The following is a 13,690-nucleotide window of genomic DNA, read 5'->3' as shown; positions in this document are numbered from 1 at the left end:
GAAGACGCCATCGCCGTAGTGCTTTAGAGACAGAACATTGAAGAGCGTGATGACACCCCAACATACCAGCCGACCCGTCAAGACTGCACTAACACAGCATTCCTCAAAGGAGGAAAGGGGAGAGAGGAGGCGAAAGGAGGAGGGGGAAGTAAGAGAAGGGGCAGAGGAGAGGGAATGATGTTTCATGTGGCGTCGGTTCGGCACACGCGAGGCCTTGAAGTCGAATACCCCTGCTAAGACTGCAAATTACCGGTATTGACAGTCTGATTCCGAAAAATACAAACACATTGGTGGAAATGCCTATGGAGAATTCCCTCTAAACTCAAATTGAAACCCCATTCACTAAAAAGTGGACCACTTGGAGAGCAGCTTCAATCAAACATTATTCACTAAATGAAAAAGAAATCTGCACTCAGTCAGAAAACGTCCTAAAAGGAGTTCACCTGGGCTCCATTCACATCCATTGGAGCGGAGCGGCAGTCTTAAAACGCAGTGACACTGGGAGGATTGGGGAGGAAAAAAATGTAATCGGGCCACTTCGACTAAGGCCCTCATTTTCAACCTGGGGAATGGAGAGATGGACAGTGTGATAACAGGATTTTTCTCCCCACTGTTTCTCTTTCCCTCTCAACCTCTCCCTGACCCTACTCCCTCCCTTTACCTCCCTCTCTCCCTCCCCCTCTTTCTCCATCTATCCCTCCCTCCCTCTGTACAATTAGCTTGGGCAGTGTTAAGAGTGCATTTGCCACAGCCAGTAGCTTAAGGCAGCAAGCAGCAGTCTCTCCTAAGCATGCTAACTCACACGGACGAGAGAGGGCAAGAGGGACTTGCATGTCGTGTGAGAGAAGGAAGACAATTGTGTGTTTCTGAGGGTGTGCGTGACCGAGCCAACATGGGTATGACTGTAGTCCTTCATGGCTCACTTGGTGGAGGATGGTGCTTCCACCGCCAGGGTTATGGGTTCGATTCCCGGGGCCACCAATATGTAAAATGTATTCACAGATCCTCTGAAGCCCCCACCTGCAGTTCAAAGACTATTTCTATTTTTCTACTAGAAACCTGACTCCAGAAATAAAAGCATCTCCCCAGTGGGTGGGACACCTAGTCCTGTTACCTGTTACACTGCTGCTTGGATTCCACCTGGCGATTTGTTCACCGCCTGCCCTGGCCTGTCTCCCCCTGTCTGGTACAGGTACCTCCACCACACTCACCCCTCTCTGTTCACCGTCTGCCCTGGCCTGTCTCCCCCTGTCTGGTATAGGTACCCCCACCACACTCACCCCTCTCTCTGTTCACCGTCTGCCCTGGCCTGTCTCCCCCTGTCTGGTACAGGTACCTCCACCACACTCACCCCTCTCTGTTCACCGTCTGCCCTGGTCTGTCTCCCCCTGTCTGGTACAGGTACCTCCACCACACTCACCCCTCTCTGTTCACCGTCTGCCCTGGCCTGTCTCCCCCTGTCTGGTACAGGTACCTCCACCACACTCACCCCTCTCTGTTCACCGCCTGCCCTGGTCTGTCTCCCCCTGTCTGGTACAGGTACCTCCACCACACTCACCCCTCTCTCTGTTCACCGTCTGCCCTGGCCTGTCTCCCCCTGTCTGGTACAGGTACCTCCACCACACTCACCCCTCTCTGTTCACCGCCTGCCCTGGTCTGTCTCCCCCTGTCTGGTACAGGTACCTCCACCACACTCACCCCTCTCTCTGTTCACCGTCTGCCCTGGCCTGTCTCCCCCTGTCTGTTATAGGTACCCCCACCACACTCACCCCTCTCTCTGTTCATCGTCTGCCCTGGCCTGTCTCCCCCTGTCTGGTACAGGTACCTCCATCACACTCACCCCTCTCTGTTCACCGTCTGCCCTGGTCTGTCTCCCCCTGTCTGGTACAGGTACCTCCATCACACTCACCCCTCTCTGTTCACCGTCTGCCCTGGCCTGTCTCCCCCTGTCTGGTATAGGTACCCCCATCACACTCACCCCTCTCTGTTCACCGTCTGCCCTGGCCTGTCTCCCCCTGTCTGGTACAGGTACCTCCATCACACTCACCCCTCTCTGTTCCCCATCTGCCCTGATCTGTCTCCCCGTCTGGTACAGGTACCTCCACCACACTCACCCCTCTCTGTTCACCGACTGCCCTGGTCTGTCTCCCCCTGTCTGGTACAGGTACCTCCATCACACTCACCCCTCTCTGTTCACCGTCTGCCCTGGCCTGTCTCACCATGTCTGGTACAGGTACCTCCATCACACTCACCCCTCTCTGTTCACCGTCTGCCCTGGCCTGTCTCCCCCTGACTGGTACAGGTACCTCCATCACACTCACCCCTCTCTGTTCCCCATCTGCCCTGGCCTGTCTCACCATGTCTGGTACAGGTACCCCCACCACACTCACCCCTCTCTGTTCACCGTCTGCCCTGGCCTGTCTCCCCCTGACTGGTACAGGTACCTCCATCACACTCACCCCTCTCTGTTCCCCATCTGCCCTGGCCTGTCTCCCCGTCTGGTACAGGTACCTCCATCACACTCACCCCTCTCTGTTCACCGTCTGTCCTGGTCTGTCTCCCCGTCTGGTACAGGTACCCCCACCACACTCACCCCTCTCTCCCTGGCCTGTCTCCCCATGTCTGGTACAGGTACCTCCACCACACTCACCCCTCTCTCCCTGGCCTGTCTCCCCTTGTCTTGTACAGGTACCTCCACCACACTCACCCCTCTCTCCCGAGCTTTCGCTCACCTCCAGCACTCACGCACTGTTGGGGCGAATTACTCTGAACATTACTCTGACCCCAAGTCACTTTATATATTTTCTTGTACATTTTGCCATTTGCCTCGTGACTCCTGCATATTTTGTTGACTACAAACTTTCTCTACCCAACCGTGGGACAGACTGTTTGTTCCCACACTAGGGACTCTCTATTGGTTACACAGACTTTTGGCCTCCCATCCTATTCTAACCACCTCTCGCCGGCTTTGTATTCATATTACCTGATGAAATTGCTGTACAATTTGATCTTGTTACCATCTGATGCACATTCAAATGTCAGCTCAGGCAGAGCTCTCCCTGTACTATGCCGTGCCTTGATGTGCATGTACACCCCGGCCCACCTACTGCTGCTTGCCGCAATTCTGACTTGTGCTCTGATATCTGCTTCACTGATTTCTGCTCTCGTAAAAGCTTGGGTTTTCTGCATGTCAACACTAGAAGCTTATGACCTAAAAAAGATCCATTGAAAGTGTGGGTTCACAGCTCCAATCCAGATGTGTTGTTCATTACTGAGACATGGTTAAGGAAGAGTGTTTTGAATACTGATGTTAACCTTTCTGGTTATAACCTTTTTCAGCAAGACAGATCTTTAGGGGTCAAGCTCCTGAAACTTGACCCCAAAAACACATCTGGGTGAGATGGTTTAGACCCTTTCATCTTTAAGGTTGCTGCCCCTATCACCACCAAGCCTATATCCGACCGTTTTAACCCGTCTCTCCTTTCTGGGGAGGTTCCATTGCTTGGAAGGCAGCCACGGTTCGTCCTTTATTTAAAGGGGAGATCAAGCTGATCCTAACAGTGATAGGCCTATTTCTATTTTGCCCTGACTATAAAAGTGTTGGAAAAACTTGTTAATAATCAACTGGCTGGCTTTCTTGATGTCTATAGTATTCTCTCTGGTATGCAATCTGGTTTCTGCTCAGGTTATAGATGTGTCACTGCAACCTTAAAAGGTCCTCATTGCCCTTGATTCTAAGCAATATTGTGCTGCTATTTTTATTGACTTGGCCAAAACTTTTGATACAGTAACCATTTAATTTGCGTTGGCCAGCTAAGGAGTATTGGTGTCTCTGAGGGGTCTTTGGCTTGCTAACTACCTTTCTCAAAGAGTGCAGTTTATAAAGTCAGAACATCTGCTGTCTCAGCCACTGTCTGACACCAAGGGAGTACCCCAAGGCTCAATTCTAGGCCCCACGCTCTTCTCAATTTGCATCAACAACATAGCTCAGGCAGTAGGAAGCTCTCTCATCCATTTATATGCAGATGACAGTCTTATACTCAGCTGGCCCCTCCGGATTTTGTGTTAAATGCTCTACAACAAAGCTTTCTTAGTGTGCAACAAGCTTTCTCTACCCTTAGCCTTGTTCGGAACACCTCCAAAACAAAGGTCATGTGGTTTGGTAAGAAGAATAACCCTCTTCCCACAGGTGTTATTACTACCTCTGAGGGTTTAGAGTTTGAGGTAGTCACCTCATACAAGTACTTGGGAGTATGGATAGACTGTACACTGTCCTTCTCTCAGCACATATCAAATCTGCAGGCTAAAAACAAATCTAGACTTGGTTTCCTCTATCGTAATCGCTCCTCTTTCACCCTAGCTGCCAAACTAACCCCGATTCAGATGAGCATCCTACTAGATAACGGAGACATAATTTATAGATCGGCAGGTAAGGGAGCTCTCGAGCGGCTAGATGTTCTTTACCATTCAGCCATCAGATTCGCCATGCATGCTCCTTATAGGACACATCACTGCACTCTATACTCCTCTGTAAACTGGGCATCTCTGTATACCCATCGCAAGACCCACTGGTAGATGCTTATTTATAAAACCCTGTTAGGTCTCACTCCCCCCCTATCTGAGATATCTACTGCAGCCCTCATCCTCCACATACAACACCCGTTCTGCAGGTCCCCAAAGCACACACATCCATGGGTCGCTCTTCTTTTCAGTTCGCTGCAGCTAGCAATTGGAACGAGCTGCAACAAACACTCAAACTGGACAGTTTTATCTCAATCTCTTCATGCAAAGACTCAATCATGGACACTCTTACTGACATTTGTTGCTGCTTTATGTGAAGTATTGTTGTCTCTACCGCCCTGTTATGTTGTCTTAGGTCTCTCTTTATGTAGTGTTGTGTCGCTCTTGTTGTGATGTGTGTTTTGTCCTACATTTATATTGTATTTATTTATTTAAAAAAGTTATTCCAGGCCCCCGTAGGAGGCCTTTTGGTAGGCCGTCATTGTAAATAAGATTTTGTTTAAATAAAGAATACATTTAAAAAATAAGTTTATTTTTTAAGTCGCTTTCAATAAAAGCTAAATGGCATATATTACTTATTATTATATTGTGTTGAGTATAATATTGTGTGTGTATGTTTGTGTGGGTGTTATGCATGTGTGTGTGTGTGTGTGTGTATGTGTGGATGTATGTGTGGGTGTTATGTATGTGTGTTCCTGTCAGCCAGAGCGGTCTGAGTCCGACTGTGCCCCCATCACTAATACTCCTGCTAACCTCAATTCCACTTCCAAAGCTTTCAGTTGGGAATCTAGTGCAGAAATCTGGCTAGCTCAGCTCATCCTACACAGGCTAGCCTTCTAGCTCAACACCAGCCAAAACATTTGGCCTCAAAGCCACATTTCCATGACAATTAGAGGGGCTCAAAGGAGCATGGGATACGCATGCCCCCGCAGAGCCCTTCAACCGGGTCCAACGGCCAACGGAGAGGAGAGTTACAGTAGGCTAGCTGTCCATGGATTCAGAGCTAGCTTCAATGGGCTCCAGTTAATTCAGCAGCTTTCTGTTTAACATGTCAATAAACGTTAGGATCTAGGATCAGCTTACCCGTGCCAAATTATACCCTTAATTGTTAGTGGGGAGATACAAAACTGACCTTGAATCAGTTTGTAAAAGGGAGTATCTGGAGGGAGGGTGCGACAATGCCACATTTGCCAGAGAGTATGAAAGGGGTTGGGAAGTCGGCCAATGAAAGGTTTTGGGTTTCAGAGAGAGTGGTTTTGAGGAGGCTAAATTTTCGCCTGTCCTCACCGTCTCCCCTTCTTTCTGCTCTACCATTATTCAACTGAGACGTTCTATGGATTTGGTCAATTGATGGAGTGGAGGACCGAATCATCTCTCCATGGCCCGTCAGAAAAGGATGTCTGGCAGAAGGACATGAGGGGAGGGAAGACTAGGCCTCGGTTCACAGTTAACACAAACAACTCCTAACATCAATTTAGAATGGCATTCACCAAGGGAAACTAGGCACCAGAGTTCCATAGATTAACCTAAATGGAGGTCAAACATGATCCAAAATTGTTGACCTTCCACGCAACTCAGAGGGTGCGTTCATAAATTCACTCTGGTTATCAACTCCAATTTCAGAGCACTCGTCCGAGTGTGCTAAAGCGCAGAACAACTAACTGATGAATTTACAAACGTTAAACACCCGTTGAATATGGCCGGTGTCAGTAAACGTCGGCAAAAAAGCGTAATTAATTTGTTGCCAGCAGCACAGTTAGAATCACCAACTCTAAATAACATGAAAACATGAACATGAAAACAGCCAAACCAGCTCTACTATGGTGAGTAAAATGGTCAGAGTGAGGTGTTCTCTCATTTGTGTCCAGAAGAATCTAGCAAGCTAGTCAATGTTAGCTTGGATGCTTGACTGCCGTTGTGAGGTCAGAACGCTCGAATCAACCCTACGTCCAGTGTAGTCTCTGAACCCTCAGAGAAAGACACGTTCTGAATTTGCGAAGGGACAATCTGACAACGCTCTGAATTTACGAATGCCCAGACCACACTCTGAGCACACTCTGGCACTGCAGAGTGAATTTACAAACACACCCAGAGTCATCAAAAACCACACTAAAGAAAGCCAGGAGACAAAATGAAACTGGAGGTCGAATGTGATCCAATATGTCCGACCGCAAAACCAGCCAAACATGCAGTCGCAAGTAAAACCACTGAAATCAAAGAAATTGGAGCCAAAATGAATGTTGCGCTTACCTCTCTCTGTAGTACCAGCTCCTTGGTGAAGGCCATGGCCTCGTCGCTGAAGGGCTCAGCCACCTGCATGCCGCCGGGCATGTTCCTGGAGCCGCGCGGACACTCGATACCTGGCCAATGAGAAACACAGAACAAGTGTCAACAAAACAGCCAATAAAAATAACTACGAGGTTAGACAACATTTAGACAGGTTAGAATGTTGCGGTCAAACAAGTTGAAGTTGCCCCTAACAACTGATACATGAGTCAAAATCTGACATTTATTTCAATCCCGTCACAACCCAGCTTTAGGACAGTTACGATACAACGATGCCACCATGACAGGTGAAGTGGCAATAGAGATTAGTGGAGCTGAGCATTATCGTGGCAGCTAAATGGATAATTGGTAATCGCTGGTCAATCCTAAGCGTTTTCCCCCTCTGTGGTCATGTTGGGTTAACAGTTAACACCCTCTAAATTGCTGTGCTTCAATGACGGCAGCTTCATCCTTTGTTTGGCCGTCCCCTGGCGCTGACCTTGCTATTCATGACTATTAACTGCACTGGGTCTTTTCACTGGGTAGTGGATTAAAAGAACAGCCTGGGGGAGGATGGGAGGGTTGGAGGGCAGGAGGGCTATAGGGGGGCTTGTTATAGGAAAGCTGTGAGGCGATGCATGCTTATCTCTTGCACTCAGAGTTGGCTGAGCGTGTGTGTTTGAAAGAGAATGTGTGTGTTCGAAAAGTTAATGTGTGAGCAAGTAGGGGTGTTGAGGTGAGGGGCAGTGTGGTGAGGGGCAGCGCGGTGTGGCGAGGTGAGGAGCAGCGTGGTTAGGTGAGGGGCAGAGAGGTGAGGCGAGGGGCAGCGCGTGAGGCGAGGGGCAGCGCGTGAGGCGAGGTGAGGAGCAGTGTGGTGTGGCGAGGTGAGGAGCAGTGTGGTGTGGCGAGGTGAGGAGCAGTGTGGTGTGGCGAGGTGAGGAGCAGTGTGGTGTGGCGAGGTGAGGAGCAGTGTGGTGTGGCGAGGTGAGGGGCAGTGTGGTGTGGCGAGGTGAGGGGCAGTGTGGTGTGGCGAGCTGAGGGGCAGTGCGGTGTGGTGAGCTGAGGGGCAGTGTGGTGTGGTGAGCTGAGGGGCAGTGTGGTGTGGTGAGCTGAGGGGCAGTGTGGTGTGGTGAGCTGAGGGGCAGTGTGGTGTGGTGGGTTGAGGGGCAGTGTGGTGAGGAATGGTGTGGTGTGCGCTAGGCTAGGCTATTCTCTGTATGCTGAGCGGTGAGGTGTGGTGTGTGCTAGGCTAGGCTAGACTGTATGCTGTGTAGTGAGATGTGGTGTGTGCTAGGCTAGACTATGCTGAGTGGTGAAGTGTGTGCTAGGCTAGACTCTATGCTGAGGTGTGTGCTAGGCTAGACTCTATGCTGAGGGGTGAGGTGTGCGCTAGGCTAGGCTCTGTATGCTGAGAGGTGAGGTGTGGTGTGGTATGTGCTAGGCTAGACTCTGTATGCTGTGTGGTGTGGTGTGTGCTAGGTTAGACTGTATGCTGAGTGGTGTGGTGTGCGCTACGCTAGGTTAGACTCTGTATGCTGAGGTGTGTGCTAGGCTAGACTGTGTATGCTGAGTGGTGAGATGTGTGCTAGGCTAGGTTAGACTCTATGTTCAGTGGGGAGGTGTGTGCTAGGCTAGGTTGGACTCTGTACGCTGAGTGGTGAGGAGTGGTGTGCGCTAGGCTAGGCTAGACTCTGTATGCTGAGGTGTGGTGTGTGCTAGGTTAGACTCTGTATGCTGAGTGGTGAGGTGTGTGCTAGGCTAGACTCTGTATGCTGAGTGGTGAGGTGTGGTGGACGCTAGGCTAGACTCTGTATGCTGAGTGATGAGGTGTGGTGTGGTATGTGCTAGGCTAGACTCTGTATGCTGTGTGGTGTGTGCTAGGTTAGACTCTGTATGCTGTGTGGTGTGGTGTGCGCTAGGTTAGACTCTGTATGCTGAGTGGTGTGTGCTAGGTTAGACTCTGTATGCTGAGTGGTGAGGTGTGTGCTAGGCTAGACTCTATGCTGAGTGGTGAGGTGTGCGCTAGGCTAGGCTCTGTATGCTGAGTGGTGAGGTGTGGTGTGGTATGTGCTAGGCTAGACTCTGTATGGTGTGGTGTGTGCTAGGTTAGACTCTGTATGCTGTGTGGTGTGGTGTGCGCTAGGTTAGACTCTGTATGCTGAGTGGTGTGTGCTAGGTTAGACTCTGTATGCTGAGTGGTGAGGTGTGTGCTAGGCTAGACTCTATGCTGAGTGGTGAGGTGTGCGCTAGGCTAGGCTCTGTATGCTGAGTGGTGAGGTGTGGTGTGGTATGTGCTAGGCTAGACTCTGTATGGTGTGGTGTGTGCTAGGTTAGACTCTGTATGCTGAGTGGTGTGGTGTGTGCTAGGTTAGACTCTGTATGCTGAGTTGTGGTGTGTGCTAGGCTAGGCTCTGTATGCTGAGTGGTAAGGTGTGGCGTGAGCTAGGCTAGGCTAGACGCTGTATGCTGAGTGGTGTGGTGTGCACTAGGCTAGACTCTGTATGCCGAGTTGTGGTGTGCGCTAGGCTAGGCTCTGTATGCTGAGTGGTGTGGTGTGCGCTAGGCTAGACTGTATGCTGAGTGGTGAGGTGTGTGCTAGGTTAGACTGTATGCTGAGGTGTGTGCTAGGCTAAACTCTGTATGCTGAGTGGTGTGGTGTGTGCTAGGTTAGACTGTATGCTGAGTGGTGTGGTGTGTGCTAGGCTAGACTCTGTATTCTGAGTGCAGGGCCGATGCAGCTACTGTAGCAGGCGCTTGGCTAGGAACCTTTGATGTCTGGGATGATGCCTTCAGTGGAAAGCAACTTGAGCTTCAATCGAGACGCCACCTCTTTGTCTTCTCCTCACGTCAGGACTTCAAACACACACACACACACACACTTGAGGAGTGAGCATGGTGCAGGGCTCTTCAACAAGCAAACAGCATTCCTCCTCTGTGGCTGCTGACAAGAACCCTCATATCTACGTAAACTAAGTCAACTTTGCAAACTACACACAAGCAAATCATACACACTTAACACTCATGAAAACTCCATCACACATTCACTCATTGTATCCCTCTATCCAATGTGTGCAGCATCTCTTTCTCACACACACACACCTCCCCCTATCCGCTCTCCACCCTGTTGCATTGATTAATGTAAACTCAGAGTTTGTTGGTTCTGCTGGGCGCTACACCCAACAACATTGTGCTAACAAAGCAACATCAGCCTCCTGTCCAAAAAGCCTCAGAGTCATCTTCTAGTAATCTGGAGGCTCCCGCCAATCCTGATTGATCTTTATGCTAACCACATCCGACATGATTGGACTAGAGAAGAGAAAGGGGAAAAGGTGGACCGGGGGTCAAGTTTGTGATGATTGGGTCCTCATTTTGGCACTGACTGACTAACTGGCACGCAAACACACACCCACACACATTTCCTAGCAATGCTGTGTTAGCAAAACTTCCCACACACAAGGACACAGCGACAATTCTCATCTCACCCCTCTAACAAAACAAAAACATATTTTCTGTTGAACCCGCGGCATGGCGAGAGCCACAGAGGATGAAGACTCAATTACCTCTTAATAGCCAGTAAATAGTCCCTAGATTAGCATTTAAATTGCCCAGCGTGCGTGGAGCCCTGGCTCCAAGGAGGAAGGAAAAAGTCATTTCAGTCCTGCAGCATCCCCAGTATTTTTAGACATGTTTTGGCCTGGGATTGACCGAGTGAGTGGCTGGGCAAGTATTGTATAAGACCGAGAGAGGGGTAGAGAAAGCCAAGCTTAAAGTAAACTGCTTTCACTAAGGGATGTCCTTCTCTCTAGGACAGAGGGTGAGGATGGGAGAGACACAGGGGTACCATAGGGACAATAAAATCCTGGATCTGCGTTTTTCAATGTGGATCAAATCCAAACTAACACAACTGTTTCAATTAAACGTATCAACCAATCACCAAGCTTTTGATTAGCTGAGGCAGGTGGAATTGCTGGGCTACCCTATGGGGCCAGACCCTTTACCCCAGCCCCCGTATGGACACACACACACACACAAACAGCTCTGCTCAGTAGTGCTGGCTAGCCACGCGCATAAGATGTAATGTTTTAAAATCGGTGATCCCGATGATGAAATACGGCCCTTCCCCGTCCCAGCCTCCTCTGCCCAATCCTCCCTCACACACAAACGTACACAGTCATTTACACACACACACTTTCTCAAAAGACACACACACACACACACACAAAGGTGCCCTGGAATAGCTGCTCTACAAATCACCTATGGCCAGAGCATATGTGCTACTGAGCACTGTGGTTAGGACAGCTCCATGTTTTATGCAAGCAGACACAACTTCACTCCTGTGATGAAAACACTCAGACAATCTCTCTCCCTCTATCATTCCCTCTCTCACTCCCTTCCCTTCTAAATCTTTAATTCCCTCCCACCCGCTCTTTCTTTTAATCACTTTCTCCATCTCTCCTTGCCCTCTTCTTTCCTTTCAATCACTTGGTCCCTCCCCTCTTCCTCCCCCGACATCCCTCTCTACTTCCCCCTCTCTTCCTCCCCCTACATCCCTCTCTACTTCCCCCTCTCTTCCTTCCACCTACAACCCCTTCTCTCCCACTCTTCTTCAATTGCAAGTCACAAACAGTGAAGTGAGAGGACGGTCAGAGAGGCTTTGAAATTGCATTAGGGCTTTTAAATTTGCCTTTAAAATGGGCATTGAGAAAAAGTGAGATTGGATTAGCGAGGAAGAGGGGGGGGGGGGGGGGGGGGGGGTTGCTTTGCTACACATAGCCTGTACTTAATATAGCCTACCTGTCGACTTCCCGCGACAATGTTGCAAAGAGCAGCAGCTAACTAAAGGGGCTGTGTAGCTACAACCCAATTATTCAACGCCTAATTTCACATTTTGTTAACTACTTGTCCAAGATATCGGTTACATGGAAAAAATGACTTAGAAACACACAAAAGCAGACACTTGACAAAAAAACACGAAAAAGTTGCCTCTACCTGCAGCTGCTGCTAGCAACAAATGGTGGAGAAGAACAGCCTGGTGACCCAGTTCTAAAGTAGATTCGCAAAATGAACAAAAATATCAAAGAGAAAATTGCAAAAGAGGGCAAGGATGTGGCTGAAATACAACATACAGTGAGCGCACTGAAAACAAAAGTGGACACTCTCCACAACCAAGTTACAAATGCCGAAGAGAGGATATCAACATTGGAGGACAAGAACACCCGCCTAAACCACACTGTTGAAAGAAATTGAGATTGTGATTGAAAATCTGGAAGAACGAGTACAATACCAGGAAAGCTAGTCACAGAAACACACTTCGGATCAGAGGGGTTCCCAAAATCCACATAAATACAGTGGAGTGTATGAAAGACCTTTTACACAGTCTAGTTGAGGACACACTGGAGGATGTTATTATTTATTTTACCTTTATTTAACTAGGCAAGTCAGTTAAGAACAAATTCGTATTATTAATGACGGCCTAGGAACAGTGGGTTAACTGCCTGTTCAGGGGGCAGAACGACAGATTTGTACCTTGTCAGCTTGGGGGTTTGAACTTGCAACCTTCCGGTTACTAGTCCAACACTAACCACTAGGCTACCCTGCCGCCCCAGGGTAGCTGTACTGTGCCGGTCGGGGGATTGGACACACCTACCCATTCAAATGAGTGGCTGGGTGTGTCCGGGCTTTTCATTGGTACTGTATATTCATCTCTGAGTTATTGTTATTGTTTAGTGCTAAATGTAATTCAATTGCATTGTTATGTCGCGAAAGGACAAAAACTGATTACAATATATATATATATACTACCGTTCAACAGCCAGAAAATACATCAATTTCATCAAAAGCTCAATTTAATGAATTGACTATAAAAACACGTGGGCGGCAGGTCAGAGCTTGTGTCAATTTCTTCCAATTGTTACTTAATTTCACTCAGGAATTTAATTCATTGAACTTGTAGATAGTTGGCGAATCCACTTTCTCTCTCCATCTCTCTCGGTCTCTGTATTTCCCCCTGCTTCTCTCCTTTCTTCCCTCTCTCTCTGCACCCTCTCCTTTCTTCCTTCCTGTCAGTTCCCTGTTGTATGGCACCCAGTGGTTGAGGAATGGGTGTGTGAGGCACAGCGGGTGAGGCTGGTATGGCACGGAGCTAGGCGCTGGGAGGCTGGTATGGCATGGAGCTATCAGGCTGGTATGGCATGGAACTAAGAGCTGGGAGGCTCTTAGCTGGGAGGTTTGGCACGAAGCTAGGAGGCATGTATGGCACGAAGCTAGGAGGCTAGTATGGCATGGAGCTAGGAGGATGCTATGGCATGGAGCTAGGAGGGGTGACGTTGGTATAACATGGAGCTGTGAGGGCTGAGGTTGGTATAACATGGAGCTGGGAGGGCTGAGGTTGGTATAAGATGGAGCTGGGAGGGCTGAGGCTGATATAACATGGAGCTGGGAGGGCTGAGGCTGGTATAAGATGGAGCTGGGAGGGCTGAGGCTGGTATAAGATGGAGCTGGGAGGGCTGAGGCTGGTATAACATGGAGCTGGGAGGGGTGAGGCTGGTATAAAATGGAGCTAGGAGAGGTGAGGCTGGTATAAGATGGAGCTGGGAGAGGTGAGGCTGGTATAACAAGGAGCTGGGAGGGGTGAGGCTGGTATAACATGGAGCTGGGAGGGGTGAGGCTGGTATAACATGGAGCTGGGAGGGGTGAGGCTGGTATAACATGGAGCTAGGAGAGGAGAGGCTGGTAGAAGATGGAGCTGGGAGAGGTGAGGCTGGTATAACATGGAGCTAGGAGGTGTCATGACACTGGCCCATAACACCTTTGTTATGGTGTTTGACTATTTGTTTGATGGTGGGAAAAGGGGGTGCCAAGACAAGTTGCCCATGGGCATACACTACCCGTAGGAATACTTTGT

At 49.3% G+C, this 13,690-nt stretch overlaps 1 protein-coding gene across 1 annotated transcript in view; it reads right to left on the bottom strand.

Annotated features, from left to right (window-relative positions):
- LOC110499879 (staphylococcal nuclease domain-containing protein 1) overlaps nt 1–13,690 on the bottom strand; it is a 311,077-nt gene that overhangs the window by 217,366 nt on the left and 80,021 nt on the right. The window contains exon 16 of the mRNA XM_036957135.1: nt 6,772–6,881. Within this exon, the coding sequence (XP_036813030.1) occupies nt 6,772–6,881 (110 nt within the window). The remainder of the gene's footprint in view (nt 1–6,771; nt 6,882–13,690) is intronic.

This window comes from Oncorhynchus mykiss, chromosome 21, assembly GCF_013265735.2.
Source record: "Oncorhynchus mykiss isolate Arlee chromosome 21, USDA_OmykA_1.1, whole genome shotgun sequence".
NCBI classification, from domain to species: Eukaryota; Metazoa; Chordata; class Actinopteri; order Salmoniformes; family Salmonidae; genus Oncorhynchus; species Oncorhynchus mykiss.
This window is presented reverse-complemented; position numbering and strand designations above follow the sequence as displayed.